General features: G+C 34.3%; 1 protein-coding gene across 5 annotated transcripts in view; it reads left to right on the top strand.

The window, feature by feature from the left end:
* Positions 1 to 14,392, top strand: part of PCMTD1 (protein-L-isoaspartate (D-aspartate) O-methyltransferase domain containing 1) — a 37,752-nt gene extending 23,360 nt beyond the window's left edge. For all 5 annotated transcript variants that reach the window (XM_058174472.1, XM_058174470.1, XM_058174471.1 and 2 more), the window contains 3 exons: positions 7,973 to 8,144; positions 10,037 to 10,160; positions 12,072 to 14,392. In XM_058174472.1, coding sequence (XP_058030455.1) covers positions 7,973 to 8,144; positions 10,037 to 10,160; positions 12,072 to 12,442 — 667 coding nt within the window. In that variant the 3' untranslated portion in view covers positions 12,443 to 14,392. The remainder of the gene's footprint in view (positions 1 to 7,972; positions 8,145 to 10,036; positions 10,161 to 12,071) is intronic.
* The last annotated feature ends 1,826 nt before the right edge of the window (positions 14,393 to 16,218 follow it).

Below are 16,218 nucleotides of genomic sequence, written 5' to 3' on the forward strand. Positions count from 1 at the left end.
TCCACTTATTCAGCCTCCCAGGAATAAAACAGTAGTATGTTTTAGTTCTATTAATACAGCAAAGACTAGAAAAGGAACTTCTGCTGACCCACAACAAAAAGAAAAGCCTTTTATCCAATATCCACTTGAATAAATATGTCATTTTACAGATAATTGGTTATTTGAAGAAAAAAAAATAGAAATCTACAATTTTCAGATTTGGAAGCTTCTGCTATTGAAATGAGAACAGTGATAAATTTACTTGTTATAAAAGCAAACAAAACATAATCCTTGGAATATTTTTCATGTTGCTTTAGTTGGAAAGATTTGAGATTCTCTTAGTAGACCCTGTGGCTGAACACTATATTTACATCATGCTTTGCAAGCACATTGAACTTAGAAGTTTTCATCAAAATGAGGAAGTCTCTATCCAGGTAAAAAAAGAACAGCAGAATAATTGAGGATCCTGTAAAACAGAATTGTATCTATTGCATTTGCCAAAATTGAAATCAGGATTAAAAACTACTTTGTGCTTATAACAAATCTCTGCAGTCAACAAACACATTACTGTGTACTATGCTGTGGCTTTAATCACTGAACATAATAAAATTAAAGTTCTTCCTGATAATTATTTCATGTGCAAAATTTTACAGTTACCGTAAACTTCTATTTCCAATGCTCTTGTGCTTTCTCACTATTTTTGCTGGCACTTTTTGGCCAAAAAAACAAAACAAAACCCAATAACCCTTGTGAAACCTTTCCTCTGGTTAAGAGAGTTTTCTTGGCTCATGATGTTGATGTATCCTTGCCAAATATTAGGCTCTGCTAACATATTGAAAGAAAGAGTGCTCAGTTTTCAAGACAAAGCTCTACAGAATGCAGTCAATACAGATTAAATATGGAAATACAGCTAATTGACAAGCAATACATTTTAGTGTTTTCAGAAGTAATTACTTAAAACTCTTCAGACTACATCAGTAATAACAGCTTTTAAATATACTCATTTGAAAGTTTGATAAATATGTAGACAAAATAGTTCGTAAAACATTTAAAAAACTAACTTCAGATGAGTGTGGTGCTAATATAGATTTGCATGTTTTGATATGAAATGTTATTTTTACCAAGACTGTAATCTTTATAGAATCTATATAGTACTTAATGCATCTGTATCCAAATATAACTATAATTTTATTACCACATTTATGCTATATGTTCCATTCAGAACTATATGAATAATTAATAATTAAGGACTTTGGAGTTTCAATAAATTTCATCCGCAGCTAGAAAATACTCACAGGATAACTTAGACCAATTATAATTTCCCTTTTCAGGAAAAATGAAGAAAGGTAGCATTGTGAACTCCCAGAAGAAAAAATGGAACATAAATCTAATAAATAATCATTACTATATAAACTATTAAAGTAGTATAAAAGGCTACCGCGTTCCTATTTTATCATTTTAAGAAATACAGAAGAAAATAATAACTAGATTAGTTTATGGTAATTTAAACTTTGTTCTTCAAAATTATGATTTAGCACAATCATTGTGATATGTCAGTATACTGACCATTAAGTCATTGCTACCACTTGCTTTGCTAATATTTTTTTTCTTTAAACCTGAATTTGTAATTTACAGTTATTACCTATTTTTCAGACTATAAGATACTCTGAAGTATAAGACACACCTTGGGGAGGAAAACAAGGGGGGGAAAATCTGCCTCTGCCTAGCAGCAATTTACCTCCTTGCAGCAAACAGCAAACCGGTCAGCTTCAGCACAGCCTGATTTAGCACAAGTAGTTAATTGGTGGTTGGATCAGCCTTCCGATATACCGCCTATCAGATGTCCCAGGTTGCGGGGATCGTCATCACCTGTTGCTGCCCATCGCTGCTGCTACCTATCGCCCTCTGCGAGCCCCATTTTTGGCTTCCGCGCACCTCATCTTCAGCCTTATGTGTCCCATTTTGAGCTTCTATGTGTCCCATTTTGGTGCGTTCCAGGTGGTGGGGATTACTGCTGCCGCCTATCCCCGCCACCTGGAACGGGCCAAAAATGGGACACAGAGAGGCTGAAAATGGGGCACATAGAGGCCGAAAATGGGGCGCAGGGAGGCGACAGTAGGCGGCAGTGATGGGTAGCGCTGGCGCTGACAGGCGGTAGCGATCCCTGCAGCCTGGAACAGCTGAAGCTGAACAGGCTGTTTGCTGCAAGGAGGTAAATTGCTGGGAGGCAGAGGCCAAAGGGTGGGGGCTGGCGGGTGGGAGGGGCTTTGGCAACGTTCACTGTATAAGACACACATCTTTCCACTCTTTTTTTGGGGGGGGGGAAGTGTGTCCTATATAAATACGGTATATAGTTTGTTACAGTATTATATTCAGAATACAATTACAATCAAGTTATTTTCTCTTAAAAATGCTATGACTTATTAAGAACTAGAAAAAATAGGAAACATGAAATATGATAATTTTATTTAAATGAGCTACATCAAGGCAGTTTTCATTTTGCTTAGAATAGTTAGAAATATATGTATATAGTACAAGAAAGTATCTGATGAGAAAATTCTCATGCCTTGCTAACTTGAAAATCTTAAAATATGATATACCTTGGGAAAAACTGTTATTTGGCTCTGAAGACAGCATATTTAAAAAAAAGCCCTTAGTATCCTTACTGTATAATCTAAAATAAACAAAAAAATTGAAACCATTGTAATCCACAAAAGTTATAACTGAAAAATTTTTTGAAGTGGCAGAAGAGGAAAGCTTAATTCCTGTTGCAACAAACTGCTGCAAATCTGTGTTAGCAATAGCACTTAGACTTATATACTGCTTCACATTGCTTTACAGCCCTCTGTAAGTGGTTTACAGAGTTAACATATTGGCCCCAAGTTAGACAAATAATATCTTTTGAAGTCTTATATAGCCTTCAGTGGTGGATCAATGGAACATGTATACCTGCTGCATAAAGGGAAGGGACTCTAAATGTATGTAGATTCAATCTTACCTTTCTGATATATTAGACCATCATACATCATCACCTATCAGAAGCTCTAATTTATTCCAAAAGTAATGGCCCACTTAGAATTTTTCATGTAGCCTCAGCCTAATCGGCCCTGACACAACCTCTTCAGTTAATGATTCTTTTATATGAGATTTGGGTTCTATTTATTTTAGAAGATACTGGGAATTCAAGATTAATGTAATATGTCCTTGAAGTGCACTAGCACTCATCAGATTACTTACTAGCAGATGATAATTTATATAGATTAGTAGAAAGGTATATAAAAACAGTGCTCTCTTGTATGTTTAATGTTAAATTTCTTACATCAAAATTGTCAAATTACGGGTTCATCATCATACTATAAATTCCCTTCCTTCCTATCCACATATACCAGAAGTCTTGAAGGAATTCTTGTCCAAATTTGTTTCGATCCATTTTATAGTATTTCCAAAGGCCATATGATTATGGTTATTTTTTTAAAAAATTATCTGCAATTAATGAGTTAGAAAATCAGGTGCAAAATGTCAGCTCTTTTTTTATGTTCCCTGGAGTATATTTAATGATTCATATGCAGAAGTGGGAATAACATGGATGTGTTCTGACTGAATTATGAAATGAACTTATATTTACTCAGTGGCTAACCATAAGGACAGGACATATTTTGGCTTCTGGAGTTCCAAGGTAATTATTTTACTTGCATCTTCGTTTATATAAGGAAGATTCTCCTGAACTTGTGAATCTGAGAAATCTGGCCTAATTTTCTGAACTGTATTTCATATTGATCATTTGACTTTTTTCTTATTTTTCTTTTGTCTATTTTGTACCACAGATTGGGTTGCAATGTGTTTTATTCATTTTATCAATCTTTGACCATGTTCTAATAAGAAACTAGATTGAAAGAAGATTGTGCTCTAATAAGTTATTTAAATAAAGAAGGTCAAAGTTCTTACTCTACACCAATAGTATTTTCTTTTAAATAATCATTTCATTTCTGTGGCTCACTAGATTAAATAAAAAGTTGAAATATATTTATTTTGTTACTTTTTGTATCTGTAATCATAACATGAGCATACCTATGTTTTAGCATTAACTTTTAGTCTTGGCCATTTCATTGTTCTAAGACCAAAAGTAGGCATGTGGGAAGGCCACATTATGTGGCATTAACTGGTGTGAATTCTAAAGTCAACCTGATGCTACAGTATATCTAGCTACACGATTTCATTGATCATGAAAAAAAGAAGGTTTAAAAACAACAGTCTACTATCTTGTGTTTATTTGTATAACTACAGATTTGTACTATAATTCATTTTCACTACCAATGGAGTTTCAGGGGTTTTGAAAGAACATTTAGTGTACATCTGAATAGTCTGTAACAGTGCACAGTTACATAGGAAGCTGGATGCAGCTATACAATGGGAGAAAGATGCAGGAGAATCCCCTCGTTTCTAAACAGCCTTTGGAGCATAAATTTGTGCCCTTACATTACCATACATTATCTTGGGTTTTTGTCTGATTTCACTGTTGGGCAATAATTCGCTCTGTTTTACTCAATGGTATAACTTTAGTATTTATGGTATTATAATTGGGCTTTTGTCTTCCTCACAGCAAATCACTGAGACTATCATTATTTTTCATTAATTCAGTATGTCTCAAATGTATTTCATTGAATACCTAAGTGTTAATTTTCTGATGCAGAGATTATATGTAACATCCAACTCCCAATAGAAACATTGTAAAAGATCTTAAAAGGGTTGCAAGATTCCAACCATAATTAGGGACTGATAACACCTGATGTATGTGGCTGGTAAACATGGAGTCATATTAGAGGCAATCCTTCATATAGATTTATAGTTGTTAAATCTACTAAAATCACCAAATACCATAACACCAAACAATGGTTCTCCATTAAGAAATTTTATCTTCAGTATTGAAAGGAAGTGTCATTTTTCTTCTGTTGTTACTCTTTTGAATCTTTTGAACTTTTGATGAAAGAAAATAGAAGTTTGCTGAGGATATGAAAAGTTAATTTGCTTAACGTTTGTCCTTTGTATTGTGAGAGATTGATTTACATTATAGCATTAACCAATTTAATCATCAGCACAGCTAGTGAATGAGGTTTATGCATGATAAATTTCTTGCAATAATACTGCTTCTCTGATATAAATTCTGAATATATTATCTGATACCTGTACTATTTGCCATTAGGCACATTGTGGAAATGTTCTGTGAAACAGGGCTACTTAGTTTACCTGTGCATGGCAAAATGTTTCTTCACTGCATGCACAGAAATAAAAAACTGCCTTATAGCATATAGAACAGTATACTGAGCATCTATCTGCAGTTCCTTAAACCAAGCTTGTAATTTTCCAGGGCTCTTCTGCCTACAGGGAGAAGTATGTGGAGAAAAAGCAGCAGCTTTGTGGCAGACAAGTTCCAAAGGTACTTTTTAAAGAGGCAACTGGACTTTCTGGTTTTTCTTTGAAGATATTTTCTCATCCAAGAATCTTCTCATCCAAGAATCTTCTCATCCAAGAATCTTCTTCAGCTCTGACTAGATGATGGGGAATGGAAGGATTTATACTCGTTGCAGACAACTGGTCATTTGCATTCTTTTAGCAAGTCATTAAGGCCAGCTAGAGGTTAGGGTGGGTTCTACTTACCTTTACTACCAGTTTGCAGCGGGATCGCATGCACATGCATGCTTCTGTGCATGTGCAGAAGCTTCCTGATGACGTTGGGGTCGGTGGGCGGAGCCTACTGCCGTTTTACTACCGGTTCACAAGAACCGGTCCAAACCGGGGGAAACCCACCACTGCTAGAGGTTTATCTGTGTCAGCCTACTTGGAACTATTGAAAAGATTGTGTTGTAGACTGGAGATAGATAGATGTTGTATCCCTCCCCCTCTGTTGAGAGAGGGCTGTTCAGTTTTGACATAGATGGCCTCTTTGACCCCTCTTTCAAACCAGCCGTCCTCTCTGTCCTCCTGAGCTTTTCCAATATTCCTGCATCCTTCCATTTCCCATCATCCAGTCAGAGCTGAAGAAGCTTCTTGGATGAGAAGCAAAACATTTTCAAAGAAATACCAGAAAGTCCAGTTGCCTCTTGAAAAAGCACCTTTGGGACAACCATGACTACCTGGATGACTGAGAAATTCCATAGCCCTCCCACATTCCAAACACCTCTATGATCTCAGTTTAGAAGTGCAGCATGCCCACTCCAACAGGGAAAATAAAATATGAATCATTGAAATAACTCAGTTAGATTGAAATATTCTGTCTAAATTGATAGAGTTTGTAAAATCTGAAAGAATAGGAGGTAAATGCAATCCCTAAGAAGTCATTCCAGTTGGAAGAATGTCTGTGTAACTATTTGGATCCAAAGCAGGAAAGGTGTTTGATCCCACTATAAGTTTTTTTATGTACCAGACAGCAACTCTTTAAAGAAACCATGGCTTTTCTTAGGCTTGCATAGGAACTATGCAGTTTCAGGAAAATATTTCCTTGAGCTACGGAAGGAGCAACCAGATGCAAACATGTCACTTTGCCACCATCTCTTTAATGCATCCTTATTTTAGCAGACTTCACACTGAAATGAATAAATATAAAATGCTGAATTTTAAGTTATATCCATGGTAAATATGGGTACTCTGTATATTTCCAATATAATACAGTTACAATATGCGATAATCCTCATTTACTGACTGGGCAGTTTACAACCATTCAAAATTATTACAGTCACAAAAAAGGTGCTTTGCAGCCTATTTAAGAGGTTTTAAAGCAATTCATTAAAAACTGACTTTCAGTATAAGCGTTAATACTGGGGATGCTATCATGTTTTAGTGTACTGCTTGCATCAGTGTTCCTCTGTTAAGGTAATTTGGGATCACTATCTTCTAGTATTATAATTTTTTAGAAATAAATGATTAAAAAACCTAAATGTATAAATGGTTAATACTGGTTTCAAAATTGAGAAATAGGTAACTAAAAGCATCAAATGTTTGAGATGTTTTATGATTCCTATAAATGCTATAATTCTCACTACCTACAGAATGAAATAAGAATGTTGAATCTTATAAGAAATTTTTGAAATAGTATTGATACCACTTTCATCTATAACTTGTGGTAACAATTTTGTAAAGCACCTACTATAAGATAATTTAGATTCATGACACCTTGCATATTTATTTTCACATTAGAGTTAGTGAGATATTCAGTGCACTGCCTGTTCTAGAATATGAGATGATTTTAATATTTGAGGCTTGGGCAAGATGCTTGTAACTGTCTAGCTTTTGTTGGCTTACTAAAGTTTTTCTGGACAAAGATAACTATTATGATGGTTAAAATATGCTCTACATTTGTGTTCTAGCCTGGAAGGTAAGGCCAGGTTTTTGAAGGCAGATCTGACCAGAATTGTGTTATTTATATAATAAAGCTAACTGCACTGCTTGAATATTAGCTACTGGGATAAATACTTTGTAATTGGTATATTAAGCACTGAGTAATTTCACACTGAGTTATCTAGCAGATTATTTTCCCTGTTATAAACCTGCATGATTGCTAAATTTGCCTAGGGAGATCCTACTGTGGATGCCATAAATTGGTAGACTGTCATTCTGAAGTCATTTGCGATGTGCTTTCTGAGTTATGATACCTTTTATTCAGAATATTCTCCTTGCAGATGTTCATTTAGGTGTATATTTTTCACTCTGGTTTTCTTCGTAGGCATGCCAACATATTTTTGTGATGTACTTTATTTTCTTATTTTAAAAAAATCCATATTTTATATTTTTTATTTTAAATTACAAAATATTTAGTAATAAATAGCACATTATTAAAGCAATACTAAAGCATGTTAAACTTTACATTTTAATCAAATAAAGATATAGAACATAAAAATGTTGGTTGTGTATTTAATTGCAGAGATATTTCAGTTTCAGCAGTGTTTATTTTTTTCTAATTTTACTTTCTTAAAAAAATGAAATGTTTGGTTATCCACAGATTTGAATTTTGTGAACCTGCATTTGTAGTTGGAAATTGCTTGCAGATAGCCTCAGACAGTCATCAATATGACCGGATTTATTGTGGAGCAGGTGTGCAAAAAGACCACGAAAACTACATGAAAATTTTATTGAAAATTGGAGGCATTCTGGTTATGCCTATAGAAGATCAGGTGATTTAAACCTTTTTTCTTTGAATATTTATATTTCCTTTGTGACATTTAAATAACATTATTCTTAATCTTTCCATTATCAGCTGCCTCAATACTGTAAACAGAATGTAAACTGGAAGAATGAGGACCAACAATAAAACCCTTTTGTCTTCAAGAAATGTTCTCATTGAATAGTTTGATCTTTCAGGACAGTTCTACTAGCCCACCTGTAGTTGATTTTTAGTGAATTTGCAAATGTAATTTTGACAGAGTTAGTCCATTATACAATATTGTATGAGCAAAAAAGAAAGAAAGAAAAAGCTTGGGAAAATAGGATTTAAATGATCTACTCTCTTAGACACTGAAATCACCCATTCCTTTCTTAAATAACTTTTACTTCTGCCTGTTAACATGCTGAAATACTGCAGTTTAAAAATAAATGTTACTAATTTGTAATTTTGAATACTTCATTTAAATTGAGATATTTTAAACCTTTTATTTGTATCTGGCTTATCGGATGAGTCACCAAAATTTACTAGTAGGCAGATAGAAACAGTTACTGGGGAGGCAAGCAGCACAAACTGAATAGCACAGCTCTATGTGTCTGCACTGTCCAGTCCGATAAACAAAAACCTTTGATGAAGTACCTGGAAACATTGCAGCCACTTTGCTTATATCCAGTAGGTTCTTTCCCCAATGTGTGTAGTAGGGTGAAGAAGAGAGGAAAGATTGTAGTCACCTGGGTTGATACTTTTTTGTGAACTAATACGGTAAAGAAAAAAGATGAAACTGTGGCTGCTTCAGTTACAAATTAGGCTTTAAATACTTACAGCTTAATAGTAAACCATACTTTTCCACAAATAAATTTCAACAATTTAATTTTTTTTAATTTAAATTGAAGGAAAATATTGATGAAAATTATATTAACATGTTCTTAATTCTATCTGTGGCTACTGACAGATCATCACAAAGTTGTGATGATTATGATAGGCATAATTACACATAGCAGCATGGTTGTTACTAACTCATCATTTATGATTTCCTCCAAATTCTAAGGTAGATAGAAGCAAATGTTACCCTCTGTTTACTTTAGATTACAATTTCCTCAATTTCCTTTTCATTATAAATGATAGCTAGGACTGACTGAAATTAGAAGTTTGAATTATTTGGAAAGTATTAAATAATATATCCCTTTTTAAATGCTGGGTAGCCTTACTAAGCTCATGTCTATAATTACAGGATATGATCCTTGTGACTTTAATCACAGATGGAATTTGGCTAAAGGGTTAACAAGTATAATCTTTCCTGGTGTTAGGACATTTATTGTGGGAGAGATAATCATTGGTACTTTAGCATGTTTCTCTACCCAATTATGAGTGGTATGAAAGTTATTATCCAATAATAGGTATGTTATTGGGCTTCATAAATAAAGTTTAAAATTGGCTTGTTACAGCTAACCCTTTTGCAGCTGTCTTTCTTTTCTTTTGATGAAAAAATAAGCAGAAAGAAATGAAGACATTAATACTTTCATATTACCAAACAATTGGAGCAAAAATTAAATAAAATCCTTTTTTATTTGAAGGGTTTTTGGGGGTAAGTGGGATGGAGCAAAATAGTCACAAAGCCTACACCCAATTCACTTTCTAAAAATCTGAAAACCAAGGACTATTGGCCAAATTTTGGGTTTATAGGAAGAGCTTTTAAGAAGTAAAAAGTCTATTGGAACCCCACAACCCTTTATCAAAATGGATCCCACAAGTCTTAAGATTTACCCAAGTTCACTTGCATTAATTATAAGCTATAGTTTTTTTCCAATCTATCAGAGCAAGATCATTATATGAGAAAAAAATACAAAAACAAGTATTGATGTAATAGCTTAAATTTGTATCATTAATTTTCAATATTCTATATAGCTAACCCAGATCCTGAGAACTGGACAGAATACTTGGGAAAGCAAAAACATCCTTGCTGTATCATTTGCTCCACTTGTACAGCCAAACAAAAGTGACACCAGCAAAAATGATAGTGTGGGGCTGCGTAAGTAATATTTGTTGTATGTTTCCTTGTAGTATAACTAACATAGACTAAAAGTAAACTTAAGCAGCTAAAAGCATTTATTCTTTTTGAAAAAAGATAAATGAAAAAATCATATTGACCCTTAATAATTCTTCTATATATTGGGCCACATTCTAAGCAATAAGTAGTCCTAACTATAAAACATTTCTGAAATCCTGAACAAGAGCATAATATATATTATCAAAAATTCCCGGTTAGAAGGAAATTGGTAATAAATCTTACAAATGTATATTCTGTTTATGCACTCATCCTAACAATTGTCTACAATATTTTCTCCCTGAAACTGAGCAACTTTGGCTGACTAGGATACCATATTTATAATCCATCTTGTTACTGATTCCATTTTATGATTTTGTTTTTAGAATCTAAATTTTAAACCTAACAGATGTGCTAACAGAAGTTGTTAGGGATTGCTGATATGGAAGGGTAGTGCACCATGTAAATGTAACCTGTTTCTGGGTAAAAACAATTTATGAATTCATTGTTACTGGGATTTGGTTGCTAACAGTACTTTGATATGTGAATTAAATAAAATCTAGTTGCTTACAACATAATTTAATGGATGGCATATTGTGGTATAACTTACTGTTCTATATTCCTGCCTATTTCTATTTGTAAAGATAATAAAATTTCATAATAAACCTTATTTTATTTATATTTTGTTTTTATTATTTTTATAAATAACTCAATATGGTAAACAGACCTAATACCTTTTCTTCTCCTACTTTACCCACAATAACAACCCTGTGAGGTAAGTTGGGCTGAGAGAGAATGACCGGCCCAGAGTTATCCAGCCGATTTTCATGCCTAAGGCATGAATAGAATTTACAGTTTTCTGGTTTATTGCCTGCAGTCAATCTATTTCTTTCTGAGTTGGATAGCCAAACTATCTGTCTACTTATGTATTAAAAGTATATGCTGCCCATCTCACTGTCAAACGACTTGGCAGTTTACAACATCATAAAATTTTTAATATAAAATATTAAAACATTAAAAACAAGCATTAAAAGTTAACAAAAACTAGGTAAAATAGGAACAAATACATGAACAGGGTGGAGGTGGCATCTTTTTAGTTTACTAATCATATCCAGCAATTGACAACCTGAACAGGGCCCCAAGCCAATTGCAAGAGCAAAGTTTTCAGACTCTTATGGAAGGTCAAGAGAGTGAGGGTGGATCTGACCTCAAGGGGCATGATGTTCCAGAGGGCAGGAGCCATCACAGAAAAAGTTCTTCTGTTCTACCAGCTGAAGTTTTTTGGCTGATGGAGTCCATAGCATGTCCCTTCTGCCAGGATGGAATTAATTTATAGCAAGTAAATGAGTACACAAAAGTGATGACTGAAAATAAATGATAAGTGTAAATTTTTAAACATTGTTAAAGTTACATGTGATTTATTGTGGTTTTCTATATGTTCATTGATCTGTCATCTCCGATTTTTTGTTTGCTGAACCATGTTATTACTTATTTATATTGGACACAAGTTTTAAAAATACTTTAAAATACCAATAAAGGGGAATATTTGTAGCTCAGATTTGAAATAAGGGATCATTTTATGTTTCTTGCAAGACAGCACCAAGTAATACTCATATTTAAAAATATTTGTAATTAGGGAAACTCCTGTTTCAAAATGCTCATGATGGTATACGATTTAATAATATACAAGGAGCAAAAGAAGCCATTGGAAGAAATTACAAAAAACACTGCTTCCAAGGTCCTTTGTCAAAGTTATTAAGAAATCATGCCAGAAAAGTGATTGCTGCCTTTACATATTTTAAATTTTGTTCAATATTTTTAATGATTTACTTCAAAATATTTTATGGTGTAATTTAAGTACCATGACTTGTTTAATTTAATTTTTTCTCTTTATAGCTCCCTGTGCTGTTAGGAATCTACAGGATTTGGCTCGGATCTATATTAGACGCACTCTTAGAAACTATGTAAATGATGAAATGCAAACCAAAGGTATTACACAGAAACCTCCACCAAAACGTAAACGCAGAAGGTGTCGTAGACGCAGGATTAATACCTATGTGTTTGTTGGCAATCAGCTCATTCCTCAACCTCTAGATAGCGAAGAAGATGAAAAGATGGAGGAAGACCACAAAGAAGATGATGAAAAAGATCAAAATGAAGTCTTGAAAACAGAGGAACCTCCACCAAATTTATTGCGGGAAAAGATTATGAATCTACCACTCCCTGAATCGCTAAAAGCCTACTTGACATACTACAGAGAAAAATAACCTTTGCTTTTAAGTAAAAATAATAATGCCTACTTGATACTTTCTTAATCCTTGAAATGTAGCATTTACAGTACAGTAACAGTACAGAAAGTACAGTAATCTTTCAACAAGGCTTTAGAGCTGTGATGAATCGAAACATAACTTGCTACAAGGACTTGGATTCAGCAGTAGTTTCCTATTTTAAATCCTATTTTGTCATCTTTTCTTTTTTTCCCCAGGAAATATTGTTTTAACTTGACTAGAAATGGGTTTCACACCAGTATATAGCATTAATTAAGAGTTTGCATGATAAATCTTTTTGTTCCCTGACAAATTTGTATTGATGAGAATTAATAACATTTTTATATAAGTGAATAAAAGTGTATTATAACAATAAGGATGGTCTGCATTCTCTTAAGCAAGTTTTTAAACAAGCAGACATTTTTCATGTCACTGAATTAGAACATTTTATTTTACCATGGTTATATTGCAAATCATTGTTACTGTGTTGAAGTAAGTGTGTTCAAAGGAATACAGAAGTGCAATAGCAGTGGACATTGAATGAGCTGGCTTTAGTGTGATATATGCATTCAAATTTAAAAATGACAGATAATTTTCTTTTATATCTCTTGCCAAAAAATGTCAAGAAAAATGATTGCTTCTCTGTCTCTTTCTCTCTCTCTGAGCCTTAAAGAACATACTGACTATAGCATTTCTAAAAAAATCTTTTCTTTAACACCAGCCAATGATTGATTTCTTAACTTTCCAGCATTTATGAAAAAGTATGTAACTTATTTTTAAATTTAATGGTACAGAAAACATCTTTCATTTATAAAAGATTGTAATTTCAGCTACTATATTTACGCCTTTATAGAATAGAACATATGAAAACAATCTTGTATTGCTTTTTTGCATAGCAGTAATAATAGAATTCAATGATTTGTTCAGCAATGCACTTTAACTGATTCTGTACCTTATTTATTGCAGATAAGGGAAGATGCATTTCATTTTTACGCTTGATATTAGTTTTCCTCTTTGCAAGCTTGGGGACTCATGTTGCTTGACTATAATATTCCATCTGCATTTTTATTGAATAAAGGGGTCATTTTTTTAGAGCATCTTTCTACTAGCTTTAAGTGAATGAAAGAAATTTCAAAATATGCTTTAAAACGTATAATTCTTGAGAACACCTAATCTCTGGGGCCAATTAAAAGCATTCCTTATGGAGAAGATTCCTATACAGTTTATTATTGTAGATACATAAAGCAGATTTAGTAGATGACTGCTATATATATGTTCTCACATTCAGAATTAATAGAAATCAACCATTTCATCTACATAATTCAAAAAGACTTTTTACTCGTGTCCACTTCGTAGTATTATAAACATTTTTAGCAGTCTGTGAAATTCATGGGCTTTTTCTTTTAAATACAAAATAATGTCCTCGTCCTCTGCAATTATCAAATTAAATTCCACTGGGGAAAAAGTTCACGGGTTATAATGTAGAGTGGTTTTCAGAAAATTAACACTAATAAATAACATATATTACTAGAAAAGTATGCCAGTCTTATTTCACAGCAACAGAAACTGACAAATGGCAGGCTTATATAGTGAAACTACTGCAGTAATTCTGAATATTCAGTGGTGGAAAGCATTGACACATCCAGTGTATTTTATTAGCTAAAATAAAGTTTTAAGATATTTTGAAAAACAATTATCTTCTAGTGTTGGTTTTCATATTTTCTCAATTTTCAGAGTGCAAAGGTTTTCCCAGAAATTTATACAAATTGTTTCTTGAAGAATGATTTCTTGTGTTTCCTGTTGTAAACTTGTTCAGATAGACAGTAGAAGAGTTATAAATATTATATAATTTTTTTAGTTACTGAAGCATTTTTTGTTTGTGTATAAGTTTACTTCACATTTTTGGATTTGTATTTTAAAATAAAATAATAAAATTCAGAATCAATCAAAGTTAAATCTCTCGTCATCATTTCAGTAACAATGTCTGCCATGCATCCTGTTTCAATTACATTGTACCTCTTTGCAAAATTATCTGTCCACATTGGGAAATGCTCATTCAGAATTCTAAATGACATTAAATGATTGAAAATTATATTACTGGGAAAACTGAAGAGCAAAGATGCTGTGTTTATTTGTGTAGCAAAATCAAAATAGTTTATTACTGACAACAGTTGCCAACTGCTGGGACTAGGAATCTTAAGGGCCATTGGCAAACCAAACTCTAGTTTCTTATTTAACAGCTATCATTCACATAATGGCCTTATTCAACCATGTACCTTGTATAAAACCTTTTGTTATTTTGTATGTAGAGACAGACTTCAGGTAATAGCTTGAATATTAACATTCTTTGAACTATTCCTGAACATATTTTGAAGTTTTAAAATACACAGATTTGTGTATGACATGTAGCTTTTTGCAATCTTATACTATAGGAAGGAATTGAGTCCCTGTAGATTTTCTCCGCTAGTCCAGGGATGAAATCCAGCAGGTTCTGACAGGTTTGGAGAACCGGCAGCAGAAATTTTGAGTAATACAGAGAACTGGAAAATACCACCTCTGGCTGGCCCCACAGTGGGGTGGGAATGGAGATTTTGCAGTATCCTTCCTCTGCCATACCCACCAAGCAATGCCCACAGAACTGATAGTAAAAAAATCAGATTTCACTACTGCGCTAATCGTTGCTGACTCTAGGGGGCAGTAGTCATCTCTGTTTCAAGGCCCTGCACCAGTGCTGTCTGAAGACATTTTCACATTCATGTGGCCGGCATGATGTCTTTATTGCAGTGAGATACAAGTTCAATCAGAAGGCAGCCACAAAGGAGCATAAATTACTCTGTGTGTTTGTGTGTGTGTGTGTGTGTGTGTGTGTGTGTGTGTGTGTGTTTTCATAGGTTTTCACGGGTATGTAGGTCTTAGCATATTCGGGTCTTCTCCCGTGTAAGGTTGAGAGTATCTTGATGACATTTCGACGAGGTCTCACTCATCATCTTCAGGCTGGTGCTTTCAGCTTCGTGCTTCTGTGAGCAACATGAACCCCCACAACATGAACAAACAGGATGACACCTCCCACTTACCAGACAACTGGAAACTAGCTTTAGTCAACAAATGAGTCCCAGACATGAAAATTGACACCGGACCCAGGATAACACATGATACCACCACCAATCATCCTCATCAGATTCAAACCCAAACCCTTCCCACAGATGAAACACAACCACCATCCAGGAGCCAGACCATGCTGGCACCACTGGATGCTGCCCCCCCACCCCGATCCCCACACAAAGCAAGCCAGGAACACATGACAAGATCTCGGACTCGGAGCCAAACCAAAACCCGGGATGCTGCATCACATCCATCTACTCAAGACATCACATCACAGAACTCCAGAGGCCACAACACCAAAGCTACGAAACAGCCGACCAATCTGCAAACACCCACTCCATCTACCAATCAAGATGCAACCACACAGCCAACCATCTCACTCACAGCAACACTCCCCGCCTCCCCACCAGTATTTACAGAGAGACGGCAGCGCCGACCACGCTTTGCTCACAGAAGCACGAAGCCGAAAGCACCAGCCTGAAGATGAGTGAGACCTCGTCGAAACGTTGCCAAGATACTCTCAACCTTACATGGGAGAAGATGCCAAGATCTACATATATAAAAATTATCAGATTCTACCCAAGCAAGGATTTATATAGCATTGCTATACTTCAAATTACTTGTACATTTCTTTTCTCCTAATTAGGTTTATTCGGCTGGTTGGTTTTTTGTTG

Source organism: Ahaetulla prasina, chromosome 3 (genome assembly GCF_028640845.1).
Source record: "Ahaetulla prasina isolate Xishuangbanna chromosome 3, ASM2864084v1, whole genome shotgun sequence".
NCBI lineage: Eukaryota > Metazoa > Chordata > Lepidosauria > Squamata > Colubridae > Ahaetulla > Ahaetulla prasina.